The following is an 18,904-nucleotide window of genomic DNA, read 5'->3' as shown; positions in this document are numbered from 1 at the left end:
TTGACGTCAACTTGTGACAGCTCCCCAAGTATGTTGCACTGTGCTCCCACGTCCGGCGGCCCCGCCACCTTCCTTGTGGGCCGGGTGAAGCCGCCATGAGGCTGCAGGACCCCACGCAGCTGGGGGTCGCGGCGGAGGGTCCCGCCGAGCCGCACGCTGCCCCCGGCCCCTCGGGTGAGGCAGCCGCAGCTGACCGGGGCCGCCAGCAGCGAGGGGCTCGCGTGCGGCGGGGCCGCGGCCACACGTCGCGTACGGAACCGGGGCTCGGGCGGCCCGGCCCAGCCCGGCGCGCGGGGGAGCTGGGGGACACGGCAGGGCTGGGGCGCCCCGCCCCCCCACGCCGAAGCACCGTTTCCCGCCGCAGAGGGAGCGCGCGGGGCAGGCACGCGGCACCCGGCCGGCGCGGTCGCATGCGCGGGAGAGCCCCCCTCCCCCCCCGGCACCCCCCCCGGCCGCTGTGGCGGGGCGGGCGGCGCGCACGCGCGCGGGCGGCGGGCTGGCGGGAGGTAGCGGCGTTTCGGCGTCGGCCGATTCGCTGGGTGCGAGGCCGCCCCCGCCCCCCCCCCGCCCGGCGGCGCTGCGCTCCGCGATGAGGCCGTGCCCGCCGGCGGCGGCAGCAGCGGCGCGCGCGCGAGCGTGAGGGCGCCGCCGCCGGAGCTGGTGCTGCTGCGTCCGCCAAGATGGCGTGCGTGCTGGAGGCGCCGCTCCGCATGAGCGTCCTCTCGGTGAGTGCCGCGGCCCCTGCGCCGCCGCCGCCCCTTAGCGCGGCCGCCGGGGGGGGGCGCCCGCCTGCCGCTGGGCTCGGCCTGACCTTGGCCGTGGCGGGGGCCGGGCCGCGGGCTGTGCGGGGCCGGGCGGGGGGGGCTCCCGGCACCTGCCGGGCCCCTTTTGTATGTTGGCGGGGGGACCGGGGCCGGGAGCGGGCCTGGCGGGCCGCGGCGGTGACATGGGCGTCGGTAGGGCGCTCGCTGCCTTTTGCGCCCCCCCCCCGCCCCCCTCCCCGCCGCAACAACTTCTTCCCAGCGGGAGTTTCTCTTCAGAACAGCGTTCCCCCCTCCTCTGAGGAGCCCGTCCCCGTTTTTATGGGAGGCGCGGGCTCTTCTGGATGTATTTTTACCTCATGACACGGCCCGGGCCGTGGCGCTGCCCCGCCGCGAGCGCTCCTGGCCCCGCCGGCCCTCGCGCTCCGCGGCAGGCGGGCTCGGGGCTGCCGCGCGCCGGGTCCGCAGCGGCCGAGCGGGTCCGCCCGCGGCGGGGGCGGGGGCCGGGGCCGCTCGGTAGCCAAACGCCGGTTTTCTCGTCGTAGCGCTGGGCGATCTCACGACACGGCCTTATTGGCTTGTGCTGCAGGGAGGCGGCCGATGTGTTTGTTGCATCTGTGGGCAGGGCTGGTGCGGCGGAAGGGGGTCTGACAACTGCTACTAGTTCCCTTTCCTGGGGGAAAGCTGGGAGTAAGTGGAGCAGCCGGAGCTGGTTGCCCAGTCCTGCTGCTCATCAGTCGTGCGCTGGGAGTAACAATGTGAAAGCTAGAGCGTGGATACTGCTTAAGAGAGCCGAGGGCCGGGGCTTTTTCCTTTTTTCCCTTTCGGTTCCTTACTAGGTAGGAGAGCTGTGAAACTGATGATGTCGATAAATTCTTTATTTTTGGGGACTACCTGAAAAACTTGTTTGCCTGGGTATGAATGCCCTTCTTCTGCATACTGCAAACCTAGCAGCTGATAGGGTGAAAGTCAGAATGTTTTAGAAACAGAAAGCATCGCGATCTCTGAAGTCCAGAAGACTTACGCATGTAAATAGGCCAGGTAGATTAAAGTCTTCTGCTGTTCTCAAAAATACTGTCTTTCATTACATGGTGGAAGTTTATCTGTAGAATTTATTTGACGTAATTCAATAGTATTCTTGGAGACAAAGGAGTCTTGCTGCCTCTAGATTGTCTCTCAGAGTTATGTGCGACCACGAGCAAGAATCTGCTGGCGCTTCTGACACCTGGGTGGGGAAGTGGGAGCACATTCAGCCCAAGAGTAGGTATTTACAAAAGCAAGGAAGAGTTTTCAGTTCCCTTATAGCTTCTTTCAGGGAAAATTCATAAGGAAAAAATGGGAAAAGCCTAATAAAAAGTTGAGCTGGCAAAAAGAAGAAGTGAAATAATGGGAATGCACCCTGGCACATGTTTGTGAGAACCTGGAGGGAAAATTCCCTTCCCCTTTCCCACCCTTGTTTTTTGGAACGCTTGCCATCTCCAACTTTGAATCTTCTCAAAGGGAATAACAAATCATTAGGGTATAAACGTTTAGCTTACAAGCATGGTCCTGTTGCAGAGAAAAGAGTTCACTTTGTTTTATAAAGTAGCTATGGGAATGTTATGGAGAATATTGTATTGCTGTCCCTGTTGAAGTTTTGTGGGATGTATACAGAAGGACAGTCTCTGAAATGTGTAGGTATGTTATGGTAAAGCTACAGAAAAATGTCTTGATACAAGCTTCCTTATTTTTGGGAGCTTGTTTTTGGGTATGCTTCTTCAGTAACACTAACTGCTCTTATAAACTACTTCTTTCGGGAATTCGTGCTTTTTCTATATAGTAATTAAACATAATAAAACTGGAATTTAAGGCAGTGCCAATAACTGAAGTAGACGCCTTTTGTGTGCCCTCTTCATAAACATCACTCTGTTAACTCGCTTTGACTCATAACATGTTATCTACATTAAATACATCATTTTTTTTAAATCACACTTGAACAGGGTTGTTTGCGTGGATGTTGTCCAGCAGTAACATACTGCACATCTAAATATGATTCTGTGGTTTTGCTGCTATATTGTCCAATAGGTTTTGTAGACTTGCTGCTGCGTTAGCCATTCCTTTTTGTCTGCCATTATAGGAATTGATATAAACTATTACAATTTTTTTTTTCTTCTCTCTGCAGGAGGTAACAGCTAGTAGCCGCCACTATGTCGATAGATTATTTGACCTTGATCCTCAGAAAGTCCTGCAAGGTGTCATGTAAGTCATCTGAAACACACTTGAGCTGTTGGTTTTACATAGGCTAGGTTTACTTCAGTTCCACTGGAGTTGTATGTCAAGAGCAAGAAGCTCTTCCTATCTTTTTTTAAGAAGTCTTGTTGGAAAATTTTTGTGCAAACATGATAGTATTGTTTTAGCAGACTGTCGCTCTGTGGTGCATAGGGTTCATAATGCAGCCTCCCAGTTGCCAGGAATGAGGTTAAATGTTCTGTGAACATGCAAAACTATTTTTTTTTTTTTTTTTTTTTTACATTTCTTCCTTTTGGCCGCTTTTTCTCCTTTTCCAGGTCTGTTGAGACTTTTTTTTTTATTCCACTGCCAAGTCAGCGTACTTGCCTCTTTCCCCTGTTGCTGTGCCTGGGTGTTGGCTTTTTTTTTTTTAATGTGTGGCTTCTTTCTCTCTGATGGGAACTGCAAGCTCAAAGAAAACGCCAGTGATGGGGGTAATGACTGAAAGAGTGAGTAGAAGACTTGCCCTGCTGAATAGGTAGTAAAACTGGTGCAAAAATCTGATTGCTTTCTTGCTGTCCTTGGGCTATAAGCTTTCCATTATATCCAGACAGCAATGTAGCAAACAAGGCCTGGCCCAGGACTGACTTTTGGTGGTGAAACCAGACCTTTTCAGGCTTACCAGTAACTTGCTGGCTGTGGCTGTCTAGCAGAACACTGGAAGACATCGAAGGACAAAGTGGATCAAAAAGCCAAGAAAGTTGGTTGTGTTGCTTAGGACAGTCTGAGGTGTTTTCCAGTAACAGATGAAAAAAATAATTCCGGAAGGTGTTCCAGGGGCAATGTATCAGAATTGGTGTCCCTTTGAAATACATGAAGAACACAGCACACATAAAACTGTCCTGGAAACATTATTGGTTTTAACCCCTTAACCTGTATAAAAATTTCTGTATAAAAATTTGAATAAGAACTTCACCACTGTAACTACATCCAGGTTCTTCACTCTTCCCTATAGGAGAGTCTGATTTTGCTTCCACCTCTTGGCTGCCTTAGTCCTCTGATCATGAGGGCTGGTGTGATGGTCCCAGATGTGTCTCATCCCACATCCAAGTGGGTTGACTGAGCCCCTCTTTTCTCCTTAGCAGATGCCCTGAGTGGTGCTCTCTCCCGGCTCTTTTTTCGAAGGGCTAGAACCCACAGCCCTGGGTAATCCCTACCTTTTGAGGTGTTATTTGTATCTTTTGAAGTGTAACTGATTTCCCAGAAACAGAAGTTTTAGGCGGTATCTTTGTTTCTGCTAAGATCTGAAATTCTTTTTCTTGTCCATGGATGTCAGTGGATTCTATGCTGAGATGCTTTTCTTGCATTTAAAGGCTTGAAAATACCATTTTATTTCATGATAGCTTTCAAAGGGCAGATTTGGGTAGTAAACAATGTTTGTGATGCTCTGGTTAAAATCCTAATTCTGAGGGTGTATCTTTGCTGGCGTTGAGCAAGTCCTATGTGGTAGATCTGTTATTTTCCGAATATTGGTGGATGGGTGTGAAACAGTCCAATTTAGAAAAGTATGTGTATAAAAGTGGAAATTATGTAGTGTATATATAAAAAATTTCTGTCAGTCCAAGATTCTATTTGGGCAGAAGAAGAATAGTGCTTTGCCTTTCTTTCTTTGACTTCACAGTGTCTGAAGAGATATTGAAGTTGGAATGGACTGATATTTGGGGTGGAGTAGAAGAGGATTAAAGTTCTATCAGAAGTTCCTGTCAGAAGCTTTACCAGATACCCTGCATACTTTGCTGAAAATCTTAGGTTCCTAAGTTGTGCTGGTTTTTTTCTTGCATCCTGGCTGAAAATACTGATGACCTAGATTTTTATTTTGATTGGTGGAACTGTATGAATATAAAGGATCAGAAAATAGGCTGTCTTAAGAGGCTTTGTTTCTGCAGATTGTCTTCAGTTACAATAGTCCTGTTCTTCATATGCTGTTAAAGACGCTTGAATGAATAACTTGGGTTTGGGGCTTTTTTTTAATTGCGTCTTTGTAATTTTAATGAAAACCAACTTCTAAATGAGGTTTGATAAAGGTAAACCATAGCTAAAAGCTTCTTGAACTTGAAAATCATACCAATCCAGGTGTCATCTTTTAACTTGAGAAAGCTTTGAATTGTATATTCTGAAAGTTTTTAAATGATCAAATCTTGTCCTTTCTTTCCCATGAATTGTCAGAGAGGTAGTGTTCAGAAGCTTCTTTGGTCCAGACAGTGGAGTCTTAACCTGGCTAGGAGCTTTTTCCTCTTCCTCCTCTTGGGGAAGACTGAGAAGCCGTTTCCCTTTTGTCCTGTGCTGCTGTATGTGGTTCTATTCATCTTATTTCACAATGTCAAGTTTCTTGCAGAACTTTTGTTCACATCATTTCCGTCATGTTCATCCTGGGTGGTGATAGTTGGTAGGAAGGGGAGAATTGTGTGTACCTGCCAGTGAATCATGGATTTCAGTTTAGGATTTGAAATGTTGAGATTTTTACAGGGGCAACCACAGCCTTTTATTATACCCGATAGCAAACTACTTAAAGCGTGTAAGGCCTGCATCTTCATACCCACATCGGTAAGGCAGTGTGTATTTATCTTTCTATTTGCTGTCTTTATATGAAGCTTGCTCGTATGTATAAAATGCTCATAAAGCTCATTTTATACAGAAGCTTGCTTCTGTAAACATAAACTGTACATTGTGGCCATGCTTATGCTTTAGGGGTCTTCATAGGTTTGCTTTGTGTCTACTTAGGCGCTGTTCTAAACCTTTCATCTTCTACATACTGTTCTACAGTTCAAATTTTCTCAAATAAGCTTTGACTGCATTCTGCAACATCAGCATTAATGTCAGGTGTGCAGCTATCGAATATGTTTAGTGTTGACAGTGCGTAGACTACCTCAGACAGATATTGTAGGGGATTAAATACTGTGTTCTCTCAGAAGTTCTCTTAAATGTTTTACCGTTATTGTCAGAGGAGCAGAACACAGGTACCTCAGTAAATTTCTGCATTGTTAGAAGAGCTTCATTTGTCCAAAGATGGGTGCTGCAACATCATCCTTTGCAGAGTGGCAGTATTTTTATCTTTCTTTTTAAACCGTTCTGGGTGGTGATCCTCAGACTATAATTTGCTGTTCACTTGCTTTTAAGCTCAGGACCACATTGTTCAGATGCAAGACCGATACCTATTTTTGTCCTCTAATTTATTTGCTGGTCAGGGGCTTCTTTGAGAGACATTTTGTCATACTTACATTTAGCCTGATGTCTTCAAAGAGACAATCTATCATTTTATGGAGAGCGGTGTAATTCCATCTCAAGGGCTGGTTTTGAAAGGAGCATTCTTTCTGACAAATCTGGCTTACTCAAGGTCCCAACTGTTTCTCATCAGGCTGTTGTTCCTCAGCAGTCAGAGGGTGTCATCTTTTAAGGCTTGTAAATAATCATCTTTATGGTGCACTGAGAATTCCTACACTACTGCTGTTTCTGTCCTTTATGGCCAGCTGGAGTTACTAGAGGAGCATTTTCCAAACTTGTGTGAGCATTTTATTTCTCAGGAAAATGAAAGAAACATCCTAAAGAAATAGCAATTGGTACTGAACACTGAGTTTCACAGTGTATGTCTACAGTATGCCTTTTTCTCAGGGAGCATGTCTACTGCTGTGGTGGGAGTATGGGTACAGATCTATGCAGCATATTTAATTTGAGTTATATGTGCTTTCTACACAGTATGGTATTGGGTGTTTGAGAACTGATGTTGTTAAGGAAAGTATAATAGTTGGCATACGGGTAAGAACTTGTGGACCACTTTGAATCTCACAGTTATGTTTCTGGGGTCCCTGCAGACTTAGACTGACAGTGCTGCAGTGGTTAGTGGTTATGCTCAGTGCTTTGAAGACTCTGAAACTGACGCTTTAGTAGAACCAAGATGTAATTGGGCTTACCTTTGTGGTAGGTTCTTGGATGCAAAGTTAGGTATGTGTTTAAACCTCCTTTGAGGGACAATGGACTTGTACTTGCATTTGACTGAAGGTGTTTTGTATGGCTTGCTGGTTTCTGTCTTCCTAAAACAGAAGATACCAGAAGGTAATCACAAAACAGTGAAAAAACCACTTAAATTTCTAGTAGAAACATTGCTTTCATGGAACCTATCTTGTATCTGTTTGTGGGCGGTTGCTTTGAAATGAATTGGGAATGCTTCAGTGTGTTTCTTTTACATCCAATTTTTTTCATTTGTGTGTTCTTGCATTTGGGAAAAAAAAAAAAGTTCCAGGCACATGTTTAGATGCTGTATAATAGTGTCTTGTATTTCTCAGCTATGGCAACTGGAATGAGAACATCAGAGCAGTGTTCCACACATGCCTGCAGGGAAGGCTGTATGAAATGCAAGAGGCAGCTTCTGTGGAGTGGGAAGAAAAGAAATTCCCATCTCAATTGTAATGGAGACACAGATACCCATTCATACCATTATGAAGAAGCTACTTCTGCCTCTTGTTCTTCATGTCTTGTTAAACAAACCTTTTTTTAAGACTAAATAATGAACAGCACTTGTTTTCACATTATGCCTCCCAAATGTATGCAGTCACATTTTCGGTCTCTCAGTGGGCACTTCTGAACCTAAACCTTCTGTAGGAGCCGTATTTTGTTTGCATATTGCCTTGCTTCAGTTTTCATCAGAAGGGCCCTGTGGAAACAGCAGTCCTTGGAGGATTGTTTCTGTTGTCCTTTACCTCTGTACGTTTTTGATCAATTTGCTACCTCCTAGACAGTACTCTGTAGTAAATGCGTATTCTTTCAGGTGCAGTAGGGAACTTTGAGGTCTTAACTGGCTAAGAACAAGTGATGTAATTTTTTGAAGCCTTGGTTTTATGCAGGGTCATTCACGTGCAGAGGGATGAGGCTTCGGAGTCTCTTCTGTTGATACTTTGTGAACTGCAGGATACACTGTTTGTGGCTTGGAAAAGGAAAACCTGTTCTTTAGGTTGTGGAATCTGACAGAAATTGGAGCAGCTTTAGGTGATGCTGAGAGGGTGCTGGAAGCACTACTCCATTTGTTGATTTCTGCCTTTAAGGAAGTAAGCTGAGGAGTCTAATAGCTGGACAAGCTTTCCAGAGTGATAGAAGATGAAATTGAAAGGCCTCAAACATCATTTGAGAACTAAGTAGTGCTTTGTGAAGAATGGCTTTCAGTATGCTAGGTTTTGTAGAATCAGATGGAAGAATAGCATAGAAACAGAGGGAAGAGAGGAAGATGCGATAGGAAGAAAGTGTGTTCCTGTCATAGAACAAGATACTCTCTCTCTCTTGTGCTTTCTTTATAATGCAGCAAAAGGTACAAATGCGCAAGACTTTTTCACAAGTAAATTGTTATGTATTGGAACTCCTGGTCTAATATTTAGAGGCGGGTTAAACTTTAGGAAATTAGGTATTTCTATCACATTTGGCCAGCAGTCTTCAGTCTAATAGTGTTGTTTAATATTTCAAGCCTTGCAGTTGCCATTCTGAGCCTGAGAGGGCTGCCGATTAATGAATCTGTTTCACTGCTGCCTTTCAGAAGGACATGAAGCCTCTTTTCTCCAAAATCCCTCTCTTGATGCCAGCCTCAGAGTAGCGATACTGTTTCTGTGATGATTTCAGGCTCTAAGCAGGATAAGGGAGGAGAAGGAACTTCTGTCCCACCAGCTGATGGAACTGGAGAAAACAGAGTAGGTGTTGGTCACAGAAGTCTTGAGGTCTGAGTTAGAAGTGGCAGACTTCAAGCTGAGCACAGCTGAATACTCTGAAGTCTTTCAGAATTTAACTGGCTTTATTAATCTGTTAGACAAAAGCAGAGTGGTTGCCTGTAAGGGAGGGCAAAACACAGGAGGTGGCTGAGGGAGAAATAGTTGTTACGCCCTTTGGGGGTGTGTAGGGGGTGCTAGTAAGAATGAGCTAGATAGAGGTTGAGGTTGAAGGAATGTGTGCCACAAAATCAGCAATGCTGCTGAGGTTGTGATTCTTAATATTTGGAGTTGGAATTTTTTGTTTCTAAGGTGCCAGTCCAAATTGGTTGGAATTAGCATTAAAAAAAAATTTGAATTTACTTACATTCTAAAACAAGCTTATTTTCAGTTTGTGATATAGAAGTACATTCTTTTAGGCTAGCTCCCTGTAAAGGGTTGACATTTCTAATAATCATTCAAAGGACAGAACTCTGTTTACCTATTTATTTGTCTACCAGATGATTAAAACGATTTCATTATGTATACTGTATTGCTGGTGCTGAACTGATAATTTAAATGTGTTGAGTTTTTTCTTAATTTTTTCTTTGGGAATTGTAAAGTAGCAGAAAGGCTAGCTAGTAAAATTACTTGCTAAAACATACTTCAAATGTGTGTTGTCTGAAATGTCCAGTAACTCCTCCTTAATATAGAATGAGAGTTTATTTGGATATAGATAAATTATGGACTTTCTGTCCTAGTGAGCACTTATAACATCCATTTGAAAAAGGAAATTTAGGCATGACTAAAGCATACAGAGGCCAGTACATCATCCTAGCTGATAGCTACTTGGGGCTAAAAACCTGAGGCTATACTTTCAGGTTGGAAAGACTTTAGATTATATAATAATGTAATGGGTAGTAGCTGTGTCAAATTAACAGGTTTTGGTGGTGTGTTAGCAATTGCTGGCCTAAGCTGACACAGTGTCATATAATATTATGAGCTCACATCTGAGAACAGCTAAGCAGGTGCTAGAAAGCCATTTTAGGGTATTTGCCTGTACTGAATGAAACTAAAGAGTTTTCTATGTGAATGACTTGCAGACAGCATTCTTTCAGTAATGACTGGTGGGCTTAAAATGGGAGAATGGACAAAAAGAACTTTAAATCAAGAGACAGTGAATGAAAAGTAGTGCTAGCAAAATGTAGTGTTACAGGATGCCTCTTCGCTTAATGAAATTTCGTTTAATTTTTGCTTCAGTTGTGGGACGCACTGTGAAATGCTGCAGGCAGTGCTTCATCCTGGGAGAGGAAATATGCCTGGTGAGAGATAGAGAAATTAAAACAAACAAACAAACAAAACCCCAAACCCCCCAGTTACTTTTATTTGATGGTTTGGGTCATTCATCTGAAGCAACAGTGATGAAGACTTCTTTTCATGTGGTTTGTCTGTTCCAGGATAGTTGTGAAAAAAGTGCTTTGCTGATCTGGTGTCACAGAGCAGGAGATGTCTCAGTTTCCGAGAGTTCTGCTGAATTGCAGCTGTTTTCCCCACACCTCTCTTCAGATAATTCTTTGCTATTATGACCTGGTTTATTTAAATAGCAGAGATTGATGCTGAAGTTGAAATGCTGATAATACAGAGCTCTAGCTATGGTTTGTATGGCTTTGTTTTTTTTAGTTTAAAAAGTTTACGTAATAAAAGCTAGCTTAAACCCACATCCTCCACTGACTTCAAGTGTTTTAAATTTGAGCTATGTCATTCTTAACATTAAGTAAGCAATTTTTCTATTGATTAGTGATCTCGTGCAACTTGTAGCACAATTTCCAGACTCAGTGCAAAGGGTAAGGCAATAAAACATGCTTGAGAAAGAGGTGGGAAAAGCAGCATCTCCTGTTTTGTCAGTCAACCTAGAGATTTGAAAAGACCTTGAGTTAAAACTGCAGCCAAAGATTTGGGGTCAGCTTAATATGTGGAGCTTGATAATAGAAGGCTAGCATGTGGATTGACTGACATAAACTCTAATATGGAAGTCCAGGATTTGATATGAGAGGTTTCTTTAGTCTTGTCACACACAGACATAGCAAGATAAGTACTGGAAACTGGGATAGATTCAGAGTAGGAGTAAGGTATAAATATTTCTAACTATGGGTGTGGATCATTGAAACAGCTTACCTTTCTATGTGGTAGACTTTTGCAAGAAAACTTACGACAAGGTAAGTTGCCTTTCCGAAGATGATACTTCAGATAGGAGTTAAAGTGGTTTCTGTGGCATTGTGATATGGAGAAGCTGGATGTAAAGATTACTTTTAGCATTACCTATGTTATATTCTACTGTTCTGTGTTGCTGTAATTGTAGCCATGTGCTATTTTTCTACAGCACTTTGATTTTATGCAGCACCTGAGAGTACAGAATGAAGATTGGGAGCAACCATGGATTTAGGGTTTCCTTGTTTAAATGTTGAGTTTGTTTAGTTTGCACTGTATGTTAATTGTGTAACAGCTTCTAACTGTTAAAACTCAAACAAGTTGAGTAACAGTGTCTCATTGTGCTATTTTGTTCTTTCCTGTAAAATCACCTTTTTCTTTGCATCAACTGTTACTTTTTGAATGGGATTAGAAGTCTTGAAACTTTTTCCCAACCTGATGATTAACCTTGAAAATAAGCTGATTTATGATTTCTGTGGTTTGCTTGAGTTGGCAGGAGTTTTTAACATTTTACTCACTTGGTTTGGACTAGTAATCATGTTAGTACAAACGTATTCCCTGCTAAAGGGGTAGAAAACAACTCACTTGTTGGGTAATTAACAGATACTCAAGCTGTAGTAGTGTCCATCCTGGAAATTAATTCTGTCAAAATAATGATGGACATATTTTAACATGCAAAATTTGTCATTAATTCCTGTTGTTGATTCTTTCGCATCTGTCCATAAAAATGGGAGAGTGAAAGCAAGGGGGAAGGAAGAGGCAAAAGCTACAGAAAGCATAATTGTCAGAACTTTAGCTCCACAGTTAGCCTCTGACCCAAGTCCAGCCAGTCCAGGTACTGATTTTTTTATATGATACTGAAACTTAGAACCTCTCCTGAGTTGGGGCAGTTTTTATTTGAGCTATGTCCTTGTCTTGAGTACCAGTAGCTTAGCTTTTAAGAAGATACTTATGTTTTGAATTTTTGAAAACCTTTTCAGAATGATGCTTTGCGTCATTCTATTGTTTGTAATTTTGATCAGCCTCTGGTAGATAAATCTTCTGGTCTGACAATGCATTGTTTCAGATGCTTCCTCTGTGTGTGTAATTGTCTCGGTATCTCTTGTAACTATTTCATACTAAAAGTAAAAGCTTTGGCTTGAAGTGTCTAGGACTACTTTCTCTGATTGTTCATCTTGTGTTTGATATAATTCTCTCTCTAGGAAACTCTTAAATATGGCTACCTACTCTATTTTCAAAAGAAATACGGTGAGAAAATATCATGCAGGCTGTTTATTTCCTCCTCTTATGTGTAGTTCCTATTGTTGCTTCCTTATTAAGTCACTGTAGCTTTTCTCAAGGTCTTCTGTGTTGCTTTGCTAGAAGGTGACATAGGAAAGCTCCAGGGCTTCCTATAAGAATTCTAGAATTTGTTACATGTTACTGTATTTAAAAATGTAGGCAAAACCAAATTAGTGCTGAGGAGTCTATGTATCCACGTTGTTTTCTCACAATGTCTTTTGCAGAAGAGGGGCAGGTATTGGGGGTTTGCTGGGAATGCTTTAGTGGTCTGGTTTTTCTCAGCTGGGAAGCTTGCTCACACCAGTTCAGAGAACTGCACACTAACTACTGGACACTTCTGGTGCTTTTGTCGGGGGAGTCACAAACTTAGAATGAACTTCACGAAGATATTGGACTTAAATAATTTCTTTTTAGGACAAAGTTCAGCACCTTAATTTGCTTCTACAGTACTAATTTGCATGGACAGACTAGAAAGCTAGTTTTGTCAGGACTCAGACATTTCATAATTACATTTTTATTGGCTAGGAATCATTAAAACTTAAAGGCCATATTTTACTTGCAAATTGTTATGTTTAATATTGCTTCTTGCTTATCTGAAGTAGACTATCTGGTGTCTTTAAACAATTGCACACCAAGCATCAGAATAAAAACATTAACTTCATAGACAACTGGCAGATAATTTCCTCTTGTAACTCTTGTTGAGCTGCATTTGGATGGAAATTAGATTATTTTTGTGTGAATTTTATGTACAAACATTCATACTGTGCTAATACACTTACAAAACTAGCATGCATTGCATTTTATTTATAGCTAATTAATTGAACTGATTGCTTCTGGGTTGCTATGTTCGAAGAGATTGTTAGAGCTGATAAACTTCTGATAATTCCCCCCCCCCTCCCCCCCTTTTCTAGAGCTTGTACGAAGAAAATAAATCTTTCTGCTTTTCCAGTCACTAGTTAGTTTCATAACTTAAAACTGAGTGGTCACAGGATTGAACCGATGAAACTATTTCTTATTTCTTTAAGAAACAATAAGAGATGGAAAGTGCTGGTTTAGCACTTCAGGAAGCAGTATTTCCAAGCACTTAGCTAGGATCTCTTTGCTGTATTTTATTGTTGGCAGCCTATATTATGCTGCTTGAAGGGGTTTTTTTTACCACATAAATTACTTTATTGCATTACAGTAAATGTAGGTATAATAAATATCAGCTATCAGATTTTAGGTATATACATTAAAATCAGTGTAATTCAGGTTATTCTGTTAAATTACTTTTGAACTTAGTTTGAATCTAGACTGCAAGATTTAATATGCAGAGTATGTTAAACCAGAAAAGCACTACCCAACAAAACACAAAAAACAACAAACCTCAAACACATCTTCAGACCTCTGTCATGTGAACCATCTTCATGCTTTGTCTTTTGGCTCTACAGAAAGCTACCTCTGGGAAGCTGAGAAAATTGGTGGTGCTGGAATGTACTCTGTACAAGTGCAAGATAGGTGTTTTTCTTCTGAAGCTGCTCATGCTGGGCTGTTGTCTGGTAGTGGGGTCAATAACCTTACTGAGAGCTTGGAGCTGATGACTGGAAATCCTGGGCATCTCCCTCTTCTGGATCATGGCCTTCTCCCAGGTTAGGCCTAGAATGACAATATGCTATATGTTCTTTTGAAGTTCTCATCTCTTTGTAATAGCTGTTTCCTTCTTCCTTATTTGAAGGACTCCCTTTTGCAATAGGAAATGGGAGTGGTGTGCGTGACATTCAGAAATAAAGTGGTATCCACTTTTGGACTACAGATTTCTGAGGTTTCTTTGTTACCTCTTGTAGAAGATGGTGATCTTTACTGCTCTTTCTCCTTGGATGAATCTCATGTCCTCTTGGATCTGAAGTCAGTCAAGCTCAAACTTATTGGAGATGGTGTTTTCAAATAAGGGAGTTGCCCTCAGTTTTTCCAGGGCTCATGATTCACTGAGGATCTGGTAGACTAGGATAGCACATGGTGGTGTTTTCTTACGGAGATTAGCTTCCTGATCAGGGAAATCTCAATAAAATTACTTTTTATAGTAAACAAAAAAAAGTCTACTATTATTCAGCATTAGGTTATGGCATTTTAAGGATATCCTTGGTTTCCATATCATCCTGCTTCATGTGTATTGAATAGGTTCATTTCTGTAAGGGGCAAATTTGAAGAGGTAAGTGCGGCATGGGACTTGGGAGCGCCAAGGAATAATGCACACGAACATGGTGATCTTTGCTGAGTCCTATCTCTGACAGTTTTTGGTCACCTTACCAATTTGAAGGTATCTTGCTTGCAAGTTGAGGTGGTTGAATGTACATGTGTTGGATTTGTTAGAAATCTCAAGTCTGTGACACTTCTTGTCTATCTGCCATGACCTTTCTGAGGAACTTTGTGAACTAAGATGGAGAAACTCATCCGAATCATTTACAGATCAGGACTGTGAGCTCACTAAACCTCTCAATTTGAGTGTTATGGAACTCGGCCGTGTTCCTGCCACTTCTGAAAGGGTGTCTATATCAAATTCTAAGAGGCAGTACTTACTACGTGTTAGATGGTTATAAGGTCAGCAAGCCATTTGATTGTGGAGTTGGTGCAGGAGTCACAAAAGTTTGTTAGTGGTGTTTTGGTTTTTTTTAAACACAAATATATTATGTATAATCACCTGAGCGGAGGTGATTTTTGGATAAGACATATGCTGACATTAAAATATCACCAAAATCTTTGGAGTGCTTTGCCAGTGCCTTCTCTTCAGCTTCTTAAGATGCCTTCATGGAGAACATGATGCGATGCAGCCTTTCTGATGACTTTGAGAGCCAGTGCCTAAGGGTAACAGGGAGAGGTAGTCTTTGAACCTTGCACACTTGCTGGTACAGTCTCCATTTCTTTGAGACATCTGATCATTGCTTCTGACATTGTTTTGGACTGGCTCTTGTATATTAAAAACCTTTAAAAATGACTGGGATACTTTCATATCAAGCATTCAGCATAGAAACCACTGAAATACTGTTTCTGAGTTCAGTGAAATCAAGTCTATTCCTGAAATTTTCTTGGGCTTCCAGCTTAGCCTGTCTTCAGATCTTGCTCTTTCTCCTCTACCTCCTGTCTTGTGGTGTGAAGTTACCAAACTTACAGGAGATACAACAGAAAGGACCAGTATGTCCTGCTGACACTCAGCTGTGTAAAACTGTGCGCTGGGGAGGCAGATTCCTGTTAAGTAATGGCTCACTTGACAAGTTGTTTACTGACTCTGATTGTGTTAAGAGATACAGTTCAGCGTTCAACTGCTTTTAATGCTGCTCCCTTGTTGGAGCTCCAAGATCACTAGCCAAACTTGAAGTTAGCCTCTGTTTGTTTAAAATTCCTAGAGCACTCTTCTGTGGCTGGGTAAGTGTATGCAATGGGAGAGTGAGTCATATGGAAATACTTCAGGAAGAATGGGCAGTTACTTTTTACTTTTTACTAATCGAGGTTTATAAAAGTTCGGTTTATGCCAGTCCAGATATTGCCTGCCTTGGCTAAGAAGTGTAATGAAATGAATTTAACACTTGGGACCACTGCTTATTTGCAGTGGAATTTGCATGTTCAGGGGTTACGTAAGGACTGTATAGTGTTCATGCAGGCCAGGGTGGATCCTGAAGAACAGGGCTACTCTAAATCTCTTAAAATTTGCAGATAGGTGAAAAGTGCAATACAGTGGCAAGAATAATAAGCAACCACTAAAGCTTCCAAATTATTAGATTGAATGATGGGCATAGATAGCCAGTGATTAATTTATCAATTTTGCAACTACTAACATTATAATCAATCTAGTGTTGTTTTTTGTTGATAAAGAATTACCTGAATTTGGGCTGGTTTTGTCCTCTGCTTTTACCCTACAACTAGGTTTCCTAGAAAACTTGATTTTCTGAAACTGGTCATAAGTTGCTAGCTTTCTTTCAGATTCTCTGGATATTCATATTTATTCAGTATGTTCATATGAAGAAAAAAATATCTTAAAAAGGTGGTGATGGTTTTTAGGATCTCACAGCAATTTTCTGAAAAACAAGGTTGCAAACCACACATTTTCATCAGACTTCTTAGTGTGTGCAACCAGTGTCCTCTTTCCAGAAGGTTTCCCTTGTACCTTTACCATGGTATGAATGCCTTTAATGTGTTTCACCTTGCAGTAACTCTTAGACAGGAAAATGAATTTGTGTCCACTTTATTCCTGGGATTTTGACATACAGATGTGTAGGTGTCCTGCTGAAATTCACAAAGGGAAGCCTGTGGTGAAGAAGAGAGTGAAAGCCTGGTCTCTGGAGACTGGTGATAGTTCCTCGTTCCTTTTTTTTTTTTTTTTTTCATTTATATGTGTATGTATTCCTCAGCCCCCCCCCCCCCCAGCTTGTCTTTTACTGCACCCAGTAGAACATTCAGTTAATACTTTAAATTGCTAATATTTGATTTCCCAGCCAATAGTGTTTTTTTTATTTTAGAAGGCTAGTGAATATGTGGGCACAAAGAACCACTATATCTAGTTTTCCTCAATGATGAGACTTCTTCATGTCTGGTGTGCATGTGAGATAGTTTGGGTTTTTGCTTAGTTGCATAAGCTGGGACATAATGGAATCCCAGAGCTCTGGGGTATTTATCTGTGGGCTGTGGATTCCTGTAGGTGCAGCATGGACGTGTGGAAGACTACTTAATAAGCCTTCATGGAAATAGTAAATTCTATAGATTAAGCCCTCAGTACCTCAGCATAATTTACCAGGGTTTGTTTTTCTTTCTGGATTTACAGAGATATGAAAAATGCTGTAATTGGAAACAACAAACAAAAAGCCAACTTGATTGTTTTGGGAGCAGTTCCAAGGTATGTCCTTTGCTACTCTCCTTTTCACTGATTCACAGCAGGTCTGGAATAATGATCCTTAGATCACAGGCACTTTTTTGTTTTAACTTTGATTGTAGTTGACTGCATACTTTAATGTAACTGAGAGACTTGAAATATCTGTTAAACTCATGTATTACAGAACAGGCTGTTGAGTAATGCTTTTAATTTAGAATTTCATAAATTCTCTAAAGTAGTCCTGGTGATTTTTATTAAACTTTATCAGCTCAGGAATGAAATTAATTTCTGACATTGATGATGATAATGATGGATGAAAGTCTTAATCCTGTTCTTCAGCCAATTGCTTGGTGAGTTCGCAAGTGCAAATGTGTAAGGTTATGTTAAAAATATAATGTAAAAAATACCAAAAACATCTGAGATAATTTGCTTGTCTTCTCCACCTGCTTCAGAGGATTGAAAACAATTGATCATACTTTATTGCTGAATTACTGCTTCAGCTGATGTTAACATTTTCTGGAACCTGATTCCACTAGTACAAATTTAACAAGTAACTTTTAGCTACTGGATTGCTCACTACAGCTTTCATTACACCCCTCTTCTCCTCCAGCTTTCTTTCAGCCACAATTTGCAGCAATGGAGAAGGAGAACATTGGGGACAGCATTACTTCTGCTAGCAGTACGGGACCCACATGTGATCCTTTTGCTTAAATGGCAACTAGGTCCTAAACCATCCTGCTTGAGAAAGCTTCTTCTGGCTTGTCAAAAAATGCATTTTATTTGCAGGGAATTTCTTCTCATTTACAGATTGAGTTTGTGTCAGGGCTGGCCCTTTAAATTATCTAGGGTTTAGATGTGGAGAAACCCCCTCTACAAAACCTGCTGAATTATCTTCCTTTTTTGACCACATATAAACAGGCGAAGAGAAGACCTCACATGAGACGAAAAGATTGAAGTGGACGTTTGTTGAAGATTATGCAAAGTTTAAGAAATTTTTTTCAGCAACAGGCCTTAAGGGATTCTTGCAACTACTGTTGATTCTTGTGATTCCCATTATAAAATTGACAGAAGATCTCAAACTTCCAAAGCTAGAATTTGCCTGTTCTTAAATTGTGTAGGACTTCATGTTCCTTCAGTTATCCTGCTTTCTGCTGTTGTTCTGTGCCCAGTAATGAAAATCCAACGGGGGTTTTTTTCTGTTGTTAATGCCTTCTGGCTGTCAGAGTAAATTATATGGTTAATCTGTAACTGCAAATAAATGCCTGGGTTTGGAAAATCTTAAAAGGTCAACTATCACACATGTCCTCACTTCAGTACAAGTTATCCTCAAGTGACAGGAAATCTAGCTTTCCAGACTAGAGGTATATATGAAGGTAAATTGGCTTGGGTTATTGTGAGAAAAAACGATTCTCACTGGCTAAAACTTAGGTGGTATCTACCCCCAAGTGCCCTTCTGAAGCCTTAAAATTTCCTCAGGGTGTTGCAGATAGAGTTGCAATAGATTATAGACCATTTGAATTAGAGAACTGCTTCTGTTGTTCTCTCTTAACAAGGTGGTGGGAATTCATTGACTTTTTTTGGCATGCCTTCTAATTCGTGAAATGGCTGCTGAAGCTGTTAGATTACTGGAACCTTTGGAATTCCAATCTGCAAAGTTGAACCTTTCCCTTAGTGAGAACAGGAGTAAGCAAGGTAGCGTTCTTTGTTTTAAGTCTCCTCTGCAAAGCTAATGAGAACAGTTTTCATTTCACTGAGTTAAGACTGCAGTCTCCCCAAGGGAAATTGATTCTTTTTTGTAATGGCATGGGGATTGTTAGAGTGCTGCTGCTGTTTTGTCCTGCGGTTCAATTTCTTGTTTACTCATTTCTTGCTTCTTTGTTCTT

The 18,904-nt window shown here is 41.7% G+C and overlaps 1 protein-coding gene across 9 annotated transcripts in view; it reads left to right on the top strand.

The window, feature by feature from the left end:
* Positions 1–464: 464 nt before the first annotated feature.
* ARMC8 (armadillo repeat containing 8) overlaps positions 465–18,904 on the top strand; it is an 86,842-nt gene continuing 68,402 nt past the window's right edge. For 2 of the 9 annotated variants that reach the window (XM_055816880.1, XM_055816873.1), the window contains exons 1-3: positions 470–725; positions 2,923–2,999; positions 16,974–17,045. In XM_055816880.1, coding sequence (XP_055672855.1) covers positions 681–725; positions 2,923–2,999; positions 16,974–17,045 — 194 coding nt within the window. In that variant the 5' untranslated portion in view covers positions 470–680. Of the gene's footprint in view, positions 726–2,922; positions 3,000–16,973; positions 17,046–18,904 lie in introns of all 9 variants that reach the window. The other 7 variants (XR_008749338.1, XR_008749339.1, XM_055816879.1 and 4 more) reach the window with 7 other exon arrangements.

This window comes from Falco peregrinus, chromosome 12 (assembly GCF_023634155.1).
Source record: "Falco peregrinus isolate bFalPer1 chromosome 12, bFalPer1.pri, whole genome shotgun sequence".
NCBI classification, from domain to species: Eukaryota; Metazoa; Chordata; class Aves; order Falconiformes; family Falconidae; genus Falco; species Falco peregrinus.
Note: the sequence above shows the minus strand (reverse complement) of the source record. Positions and strands in the feature narration are given on the sequence as shown.